The 15567-nt window shown below is 33.3% G+C and overlaps 1 protein-coding gene across 1 annotated transcript; it reads right to left on the reverse strand.

Moving 5' to 3' along the window:
- Positions 1-125: 125 nt before the first annotated feature.
- LOC148610093 (uncharacterized) lies at positions 126-9441 on the reverse strand. The gene is made up of 2 exons (XM_088542165.1): positions 9355-9441; positions 126-2565 (listed from the first exon to the last, which is right to left on the reverse strand). Exon 2 carries the CDS (start codon positions 2546-2548, stop codon positions 734-736), a length of 1815 nt encoding a protein of 604 aa, XP_088398291.1. The 5' UTR covers positions 2549-2565; positions 9355-9441; the 3' UTR covers positions 126-733.
- Positions 9442-15567: the final 6126 nt, after the last annotated feature.

Below are 15567 nucleotides of genomic sequence, written 5' to 3' on the forward strand. Positions count from 1 at the left end.
TTATCTGCCATAGAAATGTTCATTTTCAGTGCATGTCAATGAAATTGTAACTCAATGGAACAGCATGATATGGAAAATCTTGTCCATTTTCCTTGATTCTGATGGTACAAATAGTCAAATCTATGTTTTTTTTTGGTTTTTTTTTTATACCATGTTTCACCTACTACCCGATTCTTACAGGGACTGGCACTTAAAGCCTACCAAAATATTCTTTACTTGTATCATATAACAAATACATGTATATTTTAAGCAAGATCATGTTTGTTCTGTAAATTTCTTTTTTGCTCTACCTTTTTTACTCCATAGGGGATCCAAAGCTCAATTATAATAGTATGTGTTTTTTTTTTAAATTGTCCACTGAAAAAGGGTTCAAAATCAATCAAAGCTTTTCATCAAATTGAAATGGTAGTTCAACACAAGTTTCACAATTATATTGCATGTACATGTACATTTGTATACTTCCAGAAAGAAAACATGATAAATGAACTTAATTTTTTTTACAATAGATAAATATACATGTACAATGTACACATTGATGTATAAAGGCTTACAAATGCACCAATAGAATAAAAATTCCTTTCAAAAGAAAAAAATAGTTCACATAATTACATGTACATTGTTCTACTATTTCTACTTATATATATACACAAGTATTTACAATGGACATATATAAAAACTTTAAGCAACTTTTATTTATGTACATTTACATGTACAAGAATGTAAGGAGCTGCAGCTATTGACAGATCACATCCTGTTGTGTCTCTAACCTGTTTCTTGGTTCAGATTCTATAAATTTCAGCAGATCTGTAAGATTACATGAATATTTAGCCAATGAAGGGACAAGCTCAGTTTCTTCAATTGTGACTTTGTCGCCAGGAATTTCTAATTGTATGACACCTTCGTCTCCCAAGTCCTGTTTCAAAGTAACTTTTCCACAAAGAGTAATTTTTCTGGGCGATGGAACTTTGGATTTGTAGTTACAATTCATGTCTGACTCAGGTTTTAAAACCTCTGCTTTCTTACTATTGGGAGATGACAGATCTTCAATTTCTATTTCAATGCTATTGCAACCATCTGACCTAATATAAGCATTCATTTCAATGTCATCAATACTGATGACATCACACTCAAATCCTGATGATGTAGTACTCAATTTGCTTGTGTCATCACTTGTTACTGAATTTGGTCTTTGAATGGGATGAAAAAAATGTTTCTCCCAAGGAAAAGGACGGCTAATTGGGTAAGGTAAATTACATCTGATATTGGGAATACCGTGCGGCCTCTCCTGCACCCGGAGTGCACCCAAAGCTAAACTCGGAAATGCAGGAGGGCCATATACGTTTTTTGGACACATGTTTGATTGTTCATAATGTGGTGCTTGATATCTATTAATATTGCTTAATGGATGATGGTGATGATGTGACACATTATGATGAATAGGCATTTGTATATCAGTTGGCTGAAATCCATAATTATTATATCCAGTAGGAAATTGGGATGGTTCAGAAAAACTATCTACAAACCTTCCTGGTGGAGGTGGATGCATTGGATACCTATGAGGTAGCGACGGTAAATGTCGTAACATGTTTGAACTAGATGGTATATACGGTGGAAACGATGATGGAGATTTAACATATCCATGATAAGGAGACCTGTCAATAGGGCCTGTGGTCCCATGGAATGGCGGAGGAAAGCCTGGGTGATACATACACGGTGATGGTAGATTCGTGCGGGTATCATTAGATGGCAATGGTCGACTGTATCTGTTAAAATAGCTGTCATATTTAATTGATTCATTTGGGATGTGTGAATGAGACATTGGACTAGTAAATGATGAACAGGAACTTTCATGTAAGGGAATCGGATTTGGTAATGAAATTGTATCTGGAAGAACTCTGTCATTTAAACAAGATGTAATAGGCACAGGATTGTGACTGCTTTGAATTGTTTGCATACTCTGTGTATTATATGGAGGTATTTGTGGTGGTGGCGGTGGCAGTATCCGCTCAGGAGAACTGACCACCCGCAGAGATGGCTGTGGAATTGGTGGCTTAAACAAAGATTCACCAGACAAAAAACTGTGAGTGCTTGATGTTGTAACTGGTGTAAATGGATTAAAAATATTACTAGTTGTCTGATTGTTCTCTTCACTGTGTACTGCTCCGCAGCTGTTTGGTCTTTCAGAGATATTTCCAACATTGGATGAATTTGAAGACGAATGATTTGGTGGCGACAAAACAGGATTTGTATCAGTTCCTCCAGGAAGATGTGGGTATGGTTTTGGTTTTGATCGTAGATAAACACATTTTCGGTAGATGCATGTTTGTTTGAGAACATCCCTTCTGAGACAGAAATTACATTTGTTACAATTTTCTTTCACTTGACATGGTCCACATTGCCCACACCGTCTCCTCCTTTTGGATCGCCCCCGATCCCCATCAAAGTCTGGATAAAACTGCCCAGGGCTATTTCGTTCATCCTCTCTGTTAATCACAAATTCTTCTCCATCACTACGAACAGTTAATGGAAATTGCAACTTGTCTGTCATCACAGCATATCATAGCTCTGGGAAAAAAAATAAAAATACAAATAACTTATAAAAATTACATGCTGAAGCATTTTGGTTCAAAAATGATATCATCTAAGAATAAGAGTTCACTTAACATTGTACATTTTGTAAATGTCAACCCTAATTAATCAAATATAACTTGTTTTTACCTTCACATCTTCTATAAAATTAATTATTTTAACTTTAAGCTCAAGGTTTGGTTTTAAAAAATTACACATATTTTCCCAATAAAATAAAATGCTTCACATAGCACAGCTTGATACATTGCCACAGATGTCAAACCCTGAATAGTTGGGGTAATTATGGACACACTACTCAAGCTTAATACAGCTTTGAAGTTTGATTGTGATTAGACATTTGACACAGGATAAGAATGTGACCCAAATCTATGTGGCCCATTTTGGCCCTTAGTTCCTAAATGGTTCCAGTAATAACCTTTGAAATCAACCCAAACCTTCCATTGGGGGAATGGCACCTTGAGGTACAACTTCAAAGAGATCCATTTTCTGTTACTCAAGTTACAAAATGTACGTGTGTATCATATATCTTTAGACATCAGTAAAAGGTATTTTTCTAGCCCCTTATGCCTACTATGGGTCAAGACGATGTTTGTTAACAATTTACTAACTTCAATATTTAACCTGCAAATTTTAATTACATATGTAGCTTGGGTGGTCATTTGATTGGCTTACGGCACAAGTTCTCTTCCTCAAGAAAAAAGAGCAACCATGTCATCATCATCAGTGTTTTTTGGTGACAGAAACTGGTGACATTGATATCCCTGACCTGCTCAGTTGAAAGACATAAAACCATACATCAGTTTGAGTCTTTACATGTATGAAGTTGTGTATGATAACCTTTTTTTCTGCTTAAACTTACCTGTGACAGTTTTGTTTAAATCTGATTGCTTAGTTAATGAATAATAGAGATATTTCATTTGGACAACAGCAAACAAACAGACTTCTCCAATTACTGAGAGTACACAATTCAATGACAAAACATAGTTATTTTTCATTCTCAAATAACTCGTTTTTTTTTTTTTTCTAAAGCACCTTTGTCTTGGAATCTGCAATAGTGTGGTAGGACTGGCACTATCTCTAGTCTCAGCATCTACTTTGATAGGCACATGGATGGAATGGCAGTTGGTTACAGTTGGTGTCTAAACACTTCATGAAAGCCAAGTTCTTTGAGCTTGTCTTGATGAACCTCAAAACTGTCTAAAGTGAAGTGTTCTGAACACAATGAATGGTCAGGATACGGAACTTAACCACTGACAATAATGAGTCCAAGCCTTCATATCTTCCTATGCGGATACTTTGGTCACAAAAAAGGTGACCCTGTGTGCCATCCTGTTTCCTGTTGCTGCATCCACAAGCTGCACAGTACACCATTCTTGTACGATAAACTAACTTTTTTACAACTACATGTAGATCGATAATTGTATAAATTTGTTAGATCAATCAAACATTTATAAAAACGGTTGACAGCTGCTGATGAAGAGAACTTGTGATGTACATGTAGAGGCTGACCCAGCCTCATTTTCATCTTATTTTTTGGCATAAATCAGGGCTATTATCAACTGAGAAATGCAGCTAGTTTAGAAGTTTATCTAAAGACATGCCTTATTTCAATGTTTGTGGCATAAGTTTGAAGGATTTGACAGACAGTTTCGACCTGAAGATCTTTTAATTGAATTCGGACTTGAAAATTTAGAAACTGGGTAAGACCATCTAGTTAAGTTCATAGTTCAATTATGCAGTATGTTGGTGAGTTTTGTGTTCATTCATCTAGGTGTCCCATTTAAAGCAACATCAAACCTAAATATATCGCAAACTGGCGCACTGCTACGATAAATCACAAATTTTGTTTTATGTTTATTAAATGTCCTTCATAATCAGAATGGTAAATTTAAAAAATAAAAATCAAAGAGTTCAATATTAACCATTGACAACAATAAGCTTTTGTCAACATACGTTTGAATTCCATCCCAATACTTCCCTTTTATCCCATGTTTTTGCAATATGATGATTATTTGAGGCGTAAAAATTTAAATGATCGATATTAATTGATTCAGTACATGAGTACTTTGACTAGATTTATCATAAGGGTAATAAGAGGCTCCCAGGAGCCGGAATCGCTCACCTGGTTAAATTTTTGCCTTTTAAGGGCAATAACTCTAACAAGGAGTTGTCAGACAACTTTGACTCCATTTGATTCATTGGACACATTTGTAAGCCTTATAATAAGGATCATTTCAGCAATTGAAAGCTATTGGCTAAACCTTACAGATTTGGAGATGTATGCAAAATCTGCTGTCTGACCCCATTGTTCTATTTTTAGAAATGGCATCCATGTTTTTTCAGCAATCAAAAACTGTCATTTCATTGAATTCTGTAGAACAGTTTCTGGGGAGAAGATATTTTAAAGTAATAACATCATAAACAGAAAAAAAAACATCCAAAATGGGCAATAACTCCAACATGGGTCAACAAATTTACACCAAAATTTGACCAAAGATAGATCTCTTCATGCTAAATAATTTTACCCCAGTCAGATTTTGGTTAAACCTAACCGTTTTGGAGATGTATGCAAAAATCTGCTGTCTGACCCCAATGTTCAATTTTTAGTAACAGCGGCCATGCTATATAACAGATCAAAAATCCAAACGGTCATTTTGTTAAGGATGCCATTTAAAACAAAAATATCAACTTTCATTGAATTCTGTAAAGTAGTTTCTGAGGACAAGATTTTTAAAAATAATAACATTAAAAACAGCAAAAAACGTCCAAAAAGGGCAATAACTCCAACATAGTTCAACAGATTTTCACCAAATTTTGACCACAGATAGATCTCATCATGCTGAACACTTTTACCCTGTCAGAATTCGGCTAAACCTAACGCTTTTGGAGATAAATGCAAAAAAAATACTGTCTGACCCCTATGTACTATTTTTAGTAACGGCAGCCATGTTTTTCAACGTATCAAATATCCATACATGGGTTCCATGCAGGATACCCCAAGAAACATTCATACTAAGTTTGGTTCTAATTGGACAGGTGGTGTCAGAGGAGAAGATTTTTGAAAGAAGTAACATTCAAAATAGCAAAAAAAACGTCGAAAAAGGGCAATAACTCCAACATGGCTTAGGTCTTACTAACCACTTCCGGGTCAAATGGCCACCCCCCTATGTAGTACCAAAAACACACTGAACCTAGACATATGCATTGTGAGTGCATTATTTGTGTGTATTATGATTAAAAGTAGTCAAAATGAAGCTGAGAATGTGTACTTTAAAATCACATATGTAATTAACTACAAAAGTGTATGAATATTGTTTACATGTGTGAGTAATTTGCCTCCATGCTGTCAGTTAGAAGTGGTTAGTGAGACCATAAATTAAATTATGGCATATTTCAGAGAAATGCATAATTTGAGGAAAATTGCCTTTCCTGGTCATTATTTCCATTTTCCCATAAAATCAGTATAGATATTGGTAATCTGGCTATATTTTAAGAGGTGCATTGTGCAAGGTATTTTAAAAAACAACATAGCAACAAGATTTTTATCAGTAACAGTGACTCAAAACCTGACGTCATCCATGAAATACACAACGTCACTGCTTGGGATATTCAAAGTACTGAAATAGTCACACAGCACAGACTTAGAATCACACAGTAATAAAATAGATATGATATAAATTGTTGAAATCTGTTCTTTTTTCATAATGATAAATGATATTTGCTATTACAACTTCTTGAATTATCATAGGTATCACTTTGGTGTGACAAGTTAGTTAAAATTGTAATTTTTTAGTAATTTAGGGAAAATATCACTGAGGGGCATGATATAAAAATGACCATTTCTTTATAGTCCTATGTCTGATTTTGATAGTTTTGGTCTTATTAGACTCATAATACCACAAGCTTTCATAAAATGTAAAAAAGAAAAACATAAAAACTCATAAAATGTTTTTAAGGTCTCACTAACCACTTCCGGGTCAAATGGCCACCCCCCTATGTAGTACCAAAAACACACTGAACCTAGACATATGCATTGTAAGTGCATTATTTGTGTGTATTATGTTTAAAAGTAGTCAAAATGAAGCTGAGAATGTGTACTTTAAAATCATATATGTAATTAACTACAAAAGTGTATGAATATTGTTTACATGTGTGAGTAATTTGCCTCCATGCTGTCAGTTAGCAGAACAGGTAAAAATGTGGATTTTCAGTATTATTTATTCAAGTAAATTTTGTGAAGAATTTCTACTATCATCGTACCATTAGCATAATGATTTTGGAAGCCTTATTTTCCAAGCTTCGCAACGGTATGCAATTTTAAGATGTCATTTGTCCTGGGAATTCACAGTGAGACTTTGAAAATTACTTTTTTAACATGTAAAGTAATGGAAACGTTAGAAGTGGTTAGTAAGACCTTAACATATCAAAATAAAAATTTGACCACAGATATATCTCACCATGCTGAACACTTTTACCTAACGTCAGAATTTGGCTAAACTTAACGGCTTAAGGGATATATGCGAAAAACTACTGTTTGACCCCTGTTCTATTTTTAGTAATGGCTGCCATGTTTTTCAATGGATCATAAATCCCCACATCAGATCTATGCAAAATACCCCAAGGAATATTTAAAGTAAGTTTGGTTCCAATTTGTGAAGTGGTGTCAGAGGAAAAGAGTTCTGACAGAAATAACATTAAAAATAGCAAAAAACGTTGAAAAAGGGCAATACATACATGTAACTCCAACATGGCTTGATAGATTAAAATGAAAATTTAACCGCAGAAAGATCTCATCATGCTTAACACTTTTGTCCACATCAGAATTTGGCTAAACCGAACAGTTTTGGAGATAAATACGAAATACTACTGTCTGACCCCCACGTTCTATTTTTAGTAACAGCGGCCATATTTTTCAAGGGATCAAAATTCCCCACATCAGTTCTATGCAGGATACCCCAAGGAACATTCATACCAAATTTGGTTCAAATTGGTCAGTAGTTTCAGAGGAGAAGAGTTTTGAAAAATAGTTAATGATGATGACGACGGACAACAACGGACGCCAAATGATGGCAATAGCTCACATGGCCATCTGCCAGGTGAGCTAAAAATGACCCAACCATGCAGTCAATAACACAGATAGCAAAAGTAGCAGAATTTACACATACATTGAACATGTACATACATGTACATGTAGTAAATATATATACAGTCAAACCTCGGTAGCTCAAACTCCAAGGGACCATTGAAATGTGTCCCAGTTATCGGGAGTTCGAGAAATTGAAGTTCGTATATTTCCGGATTTCTTTTGTTGCCAGTCCTATTTTGACTTCCTCATTAGAAATTGCTTACTTCTTTCGAAGTTGTGTTAGTTGTGGATCTTTTTCATTCGCTTTCGGAAGATTAAGTCGATTTGTGGACATTAAAAATGCTGTGTTTTCTTTAAAAAATGTCCAGAGTGCAGGTTCATTGGTCAATAATTTGTTTTCATCCGATTTTTTTTCATGGTTTCATTATACTGACTTCGGAACATTCTCAAACTTCAATTAGTTTTATGTTAAGATCAAAACTACCGAATTAGTGATGACTTAAATATTACCTGTAATTAACTAAAATGACATTGATTAATGATAGGGTTTCAGTTTTTCACACCTTTTATTACCCAAGCTGACAAAATTGCTGACAAGTTCGAGTTAGTGAGGGTTATTCTCTTAGATTTATTACCGAACGGACCGACTAGTCAGTTTGAGTTTTCGAGAAATTGAACTTGGAGAAATCCAAGGTTATTTATATTGATTATATAGGAGAAAATTTTGGTACTTTGAATTGTGTTCGAGAAATCCCGGGTGTTCGAGCCATCTGAGTTCGAGCGAGTGACGTTCGACTGTGTATATATATATATATATATATATATATATATATATATATGTGTATACATGTACATGTAAAAATGTATAATGTACATGTAGAACATGGTAATATATTTCATAGAAATCAATAGGCAAAAAGAACTTTTTGTTGGGCAGCAACTAAATGCCTACGGACAACTTCGATGAAAATAATACCTGGGCCTTAGCATTATACACATACTGCTGCAGTTGCTTCAGCAGGATATCAAAACAGTTGAAACATGTACAATGTACATGTGTACATATTGTTATACATACAGTGTTTCTGTACCCTGACCTTGATGTTGCATGGTAAAAAAAATATGCATCAAAATGGGTTACATGTATGCTTATTCATTTAACACACTTGTAACATACCTTCTATAGTAATAATCTTATTTCCCATCATACCATGACCATAAATGAAGCTTACAAATTCCTAATGCATTTTTGTGAGAAAAAAAACTATTAAAGTAAATTATGTACACACTAATTTATGTTCACACTAACGCCTAGAGGGCAAACAGCATGTTAAGATAATTAGTTTCGTCTGTCAATCATATCGCGATCTCACCGTATCTCCGCTAATTACGTGCTAAAAATAGCAACTTGGAGATCTACGTACAGCATTTAACCTAAATTAGGGTTACTTCAAATATGTAATGCATTGAGAGAGAATAATGGATAATGTAAATAACGTATATAAACACCTTTACTGTAGCATTCACAAAAGACAAAATCTGAAATAATTGTTACTGTCAAAGACAAAAATTGCATTATCGTACGTAGCTCAATTTATTAAATGCACTGAATTGGTTGCATGTCATGACAACGCTTTCTTTATAGAAACTATAATATCTCATTTAATACGTCAACCTACCGGGCTTGTACTTCTTCAAAACGTACAAAGATTTCCAAGGAAAAGGATACATTGTGTCTGTCAAGTCCACCATGCTTGTTATGAAAATATAATGAGGAAAAACTAAATGACTTGAAAACAAAAATTAACTTTAATTGAGACATTTGGTGATAAATATTTATACTCAAGTATTAAATTCAATACTTGAATGAAATGTTTGAATTTAAGATAACAAAAACGAAATAAATTAAGCATGAAGTTCAACGGTAATTATCGTTTACTTTGACAAGTCTCGGAACTTATCGCCATCTTCCTTCTTTCAATAGAAAATTCATGAAAACAATTATTTTCCGAACGGCCATAAATAAACAAACTATATGCTGTACACCAAATACATGTACTTATATTTTTTGTATTTTTTATTTTATGGCTATGGATAATAAAATATAAAAAAAAAATTAAATCGGCATTTTAGTACAATTTTTATCCATTAAATGGATCTAACTCATGACAACAAGTCCCTGTGCTTTAAGCCACCGTGTTCTATTAAAAAGTTTCTTATCTTCAGTTATGTTTTCCATGCTGTTTGGATGTATGTCCTCGGAAACCAGAAATTATCTTTAACGCCTCAGAATAAACAGGACACTTGTAACCAGGAACAATTGCAGTTGAACTAGGATTGACAAGACAAGACAAAACAAGACAATACTTTATTTAAACCTCAGACACAGATGTACAAGAGGACATGATATAAGCACAAACATCACATTATAGCATACAAAGCAACACATAACGTATAAGTCCATACAAGATATAAATACATTTACACACACATGTATATTTAAGTCAAAATACAGGGAGAATACAACGCAGTATACCTATAAATAAGTACGATATATAGGGGTACTAAACCACATAATTTTAAAGCATTTACATTAACAGTACACACTGGATGAGATAATTTATAAAGTACGAATAAGAATTTTTAAAAAACTTGCAAGATTTCTGTAAAGTTCAACATGGCAAAACATTAACAGCTTTTTTAATTTGTGATCCCTTGGATTTACAGAGTAGTATTGAGGAATATATTTTTTACGGAATTTCTTTAAATCTGGATTATTACAAAAAAAAGATAATGAAATTCATCCCCAAGACCGTTTTCACAAAGATGACAAATTCGCTCTTCTTTTGGAGTATTTGTCCACCTTCCCGTTTCAATGGGAATCTTTAAATTAGAGCAGCTCAGTTTTGCTATATATAACCTATCGCTCTGTTTCAACTTTAGTAAATATTTTTCTAAACCAAACTCGGTTTTGTATTCTGAATAGAAAAGACCTCTAGACGAATTGCTCATTTGGGCAAACCACTGTTGGATAAATTGATCATGTAATTGTTGTGTAATTAATTTTTTCAAAGCCAATCTCTGCATTGGAATCTGATCTTCCCAAATAATACTCACGCCATTTTCGTCAAGTATTGACTTAACATAAGATATCCATTTAAATTTCTGCGGAAATTCTAAATGCAGTGCTAGCTCTGTACATAATAGACGATAATTTAGTATTTTTTAGTAATAAACTATTCCAGAATAGGACCATCTTACGTTTTATTATGGTCTCCATAGAGAACCTACCTAATTCACCATACACCATATAAGTTGGTGTACTAGATCAAACTTTTAAAATGTTTTTACAAAACTGAAGATGCATCTTTTCTATTGCGTCTTTATTTCCAAATCCCCACACTTCAGAAACATACATTAAGATGGGACTTACATGTGAGTCAAATAGTTTTAACTGTAAATCAATTGGGATACAAATATTCTTAATTTTATGATAAAATGCAAATAAAGCTTTCTGAGCTTGATCAACGAGTTTTTTTCTAGCATTACAGAAACTGCCATTAAAATTGAATAATATCCCAAGGTAAGAATAAGCATCAGCAATTTCAATATTTTCTCCATACAATTTGAAATCCTGGTTTTGTCTTATTTTCTTCTTACTGAAAATGACCACTTTAGTTTTATTTGTATTTACTTTTAGTTTCCAATTGTCACAGTAATTTAAGAATTGTGTAAGAGCTTCTTGCAAATCTTCTGGGGATTCGGAGAGCAGGGCTGTGTCATCAGCATATAAAATTAAGAACAATTTTACATATATATGTAATGATTCTTGACATAAATCTGAGATTTTCCCAAGACATTCTACATTATTTTCCGAGAAAAAAATCTCCAAATCATTGAGAAATATTGAGAAAAGAAAGGGAGATAAATTTTCTTCCTTTTTCACTCCAATATGAGAAAATTGTGAAAAATCATTTCCCTTTTTAATACATGTTTTGATGTTTTGATACATATTATAAATTACAGTAAAAATTTTACCTTTAATGTTTGATTTTTGCATTTTTTGCCATAGTCCTGATCTCCAAGCGGTGTCAAACGCACTTTTAAAATCTACAAAAGTGCAGTACAGTTTTTTACCAAGGGAAAAATACATAGTGATTAGAGAATACAATACAAATATATTATCTACTGTAGAAAAACCTCTACGAAATCCTGCTTGTGACATTGTAATTAAATTAACATGTTCAGCGTATATATTCAATCTATTGTTCAAAACAGCGGAAAAGGTTTTACTAAAACAGGAATTCAAGGTAATTCCTCTGTACATTTCGGAATCCGCCCTTGAGCCTTTATTTTTAAAAATAGTAATCATTATTCCAGTGGACTAACTATAAGGAATAATTCCAGTTTCAAAAATTAAATTAAAAAGCTTTATGTAAACAGGCATCAGATCATTTATAGTATTTTTGATATATTCATTTAAGATTCCATCACTACCAAAAACCTTACCATTTTTCAAATTTGAGACAATTTTTTATTTCATCTTCCGTAATTGATCCATTTAAAAATGATTCAACCTCATCAGTTATATTATCAAAATTAAAATCCGGTTCCTGGTCATTTTCGATATTGTCATTTCCATTTAATGCTTTAAAATGATCATATAATGCCTGAAGAGATATATCATCATTATCATTTTGTTTTTTGTTTTGATTAAGTTTATTCAAAATTTTCCAAAGTCCCTTCGAATCTTTTTTAGACATATCCCGTAACTCGTCCGCAGCTTTTTGTTGGTAGTTTTCAAATGCTTCATTTAGAGTATTTTGTATTCTTCACTAGCAAGCCTCATTTTTCGTCTATTTTCAGCATTTTTCAGAAAGCTATATCTTTTACGTGCTTTATGAAATTTTTTCCTGCTATTTGAACACTTTCTATTATAGCAAGGTTTTGAATCTTTATGTTTATAATAGTTTTTACGAAATTTTCCTTTACCGAAAGTTTTTTTCGCTGCATCTGTGAAAATATTATTTATATCTGAAACAATATTATTCATTTCAATTTGTGTAACATTATTAGCAGAAATTGCATTTAATTTGTTCAACACACTCTCCATGTTACCGTTAGAGTCGTCGTGAACATGATTTAATACTCGGATTTCTTTTCAGTTTTCCACTCAATAAAAACCGACTCGCGTGTTCCTTCGTAAACGGTCTGTTGCTTATTACAAAACGTAGCCTGCAGACTAAACTTAATCATACAGTGACAATCTGAATATAGAGGTAAAAATCCACAAATTTCAAAATCAGAAATAAAAGGAAACATTTTTGATGATACGATTAAGTAATCAATAACACTTGAATCATTACATGTTTTTTTTCACCTACATTTCTGTCTATACCTACTCTAGAGTTGACAATATAAATGTTATTCTTTTTACACATCTCAAGTAATCTATTGCCATAAGTATTTGGTCTACATGTACATTTAGATACCCTCTGTAATGAGATTTGGTTATGTATCAATTCTTGAAAATCATACAAGTATGCTAAAATATCAGCATCATGATCTAAGTCAAATATATTCACTATAGATTCGTCTGGAATTACATAATCTGGTAATACACTCGTTTTTTGAGTTAAAATCACCGATTAGTGCAACATAACTATTTTCGTTATTTACTAAAGTTCTTAATTCGTTTTCCATTTCTTCAAAAGCTTCCAAACTAGAGTAATTCGAATTTTCAGGTGGTACATACACACATCCGAATAGTATATCAGAATCACTTAGAATCAAAGAATTTGATATCTTAAACCACTGAACAAATTGGCTTTCAGTTTTGTAAAATTTTAATTTTTTACCTAAACTTTTTTTGTAAATCACTATTGTTCCATCTGACGCTTTTTTAAATTTTTGTCTATTTTTTGTGACATAGTCAAAACCATCTGGTTAATCTATATTATCTAAATCTGTAAGTTTTGTTTGTACAAATACAAAAATATCATGTTCATGCAAGATATCTAAAAAATCAGGAGATAATAATCTTTTCTTTAGACCAAAACATTTAAATAACAAATTTTTAAATTACTTTTAATAATGTTAACATCATTTTGGAGATTACTACATGTATCTATATTGACGTCCCTGTTAAGTCCGATGCGTCCTCTTGCACCAACCCCCTATCTGACGGATGCCGAATGAGCAGTTACATTCGAAAAACGAGGAGACGGTCCCCGTCTCTGTCTTTTATAAGGCGGCGAATTACCAGAAGTGGATACTTTTGGAGACGTGTGGTGGTTATCGGCAGAATCATTTGTTGTATCGGTGTCGGGAATATACAAGTCATTGTCAATATACAGCCTATCATGGATAAGGGTAACTTGTTTTCTCTGCTGCTTCGCAGCTTTCATTACCGGATATAACGGTTTACGAGCCTCTTCAATTTCTGCGGGGAATTGCTCCGTATTCCATAGGGTTTACCTTTAAGTCTATTGGCTATACTTAAAACATAATCAAGATCTTTATGGTACAGAAATCTTGCGACAATTGGTGCTCTTCTGTAGTCGCCCCTACTTTTAATGCGGTGTACGTTTCCGAATTCGATCTTGTAATCGACTCCCAACTCATTATAGAGGAAACAACGTAATAGCTGTTCAGTATCCTCATTTCGTACTCTATGTAATCCTGTAAAAATCAAATTGTTTTTCATAGAACGGCATTTGATGTCGAGTACGGCTTCCTTGAGACTTTGAAGCTCTTCTGAATATTGTGCCACTGGTTGTATAATAGGCTGAAAGATAGGCTTCTCTTCCAGTTTACTTATTCCACTATCCTGGTGAATAATATTTCTGGTATTGGGTTTTTACATGGCCGTTTATTTGATCAAACAGGTTACTGACACCTTGACAGCTTGTCTCACAATCTGATATTTTTTTACTGAATTCAGTAGCTTTATTTTCTAATGTTCTGACTCGGGAAGAAACAGCCAAAAAACTGATTTAATTCATCAAGCTTTTTGTCAATGTTTGTTTCAATGCGCTGCATTCTAGAATCAATACTAGTAACTACTTGTAGGAACATGTTTATTATTGTACTGACATCATCATGGGAACTTTCTACATTTTTTTCGGCTCTGCTCAATCAACTTTGTAGTATCGCTCAAAGACATTTTGATTTGATTGGTTGTAAAGGTTAAGAGTTCACATTTACTATAAACAGCTGACTTTACTACGAGTCCAAAGTCCAATTGCATTAACAACTTCGTAAACATTTCTTGTTTGTACTGTTTAGCCCCCGGGTGTGATCAAGGCGGGTCACAATGAACTCATTTATTCAAAATTCAAATATCAACAGATGTTACAATATACTAAAATGGATTGAAGAGCTCCCAAACGAAAAGTTTTTAACAGTTAGATAAAGTTTGAAAAGTATATTCACGTTTGGCGAAATTTAGTGTCCAACAATATCCAAAAACTAACCAAAATCCATATTTTTTTTACGAGAAAAACAACACTCCATTATCACAATCAATCACAATATTCAATATACACAATTTGTTGACTTTTATTATTGAGCGTCCGACAAAACAAACGGTTCACTAAAATCTGAATAATTCGATTGATTGATTGATTATTGGGGTTTAACACCCGAGCAGCAACATTTCTGCTGGGCCCTTCCTGATAAAATTACATTTTTTATTAAATCGTTAGAAAATTGTTCAAGATACCATCAGAATGCAGGATTTGAGGTTTAATATTTCAAAATTTTCTTGGGGACATGCTCTAAAACACCCCTAGCAAATTCGCATCACTTCGTAATCCTCACCAGTGATCCTGTCAAGAATTTGTTTTGCCCTCCCCCCTTACCTAAACGTCTGGATCCGCTACTGATCCGAG

The sequence above is a fragment of the Perna viridis genome, chromosome 8 (genome assembly GCF_037379345.1).
Source record: "Perna viridis isolate PV_CMFRI_1.1 ecotype Kerala chromosome 8, ASM3737934v1, whole genome shotgun sequence".
Lineage (NCBI taxonomy): Eukaryota > Metazoa > Mollusca > Bivalvia > Mytilida > Mytilidae > Perna > Perna viridis.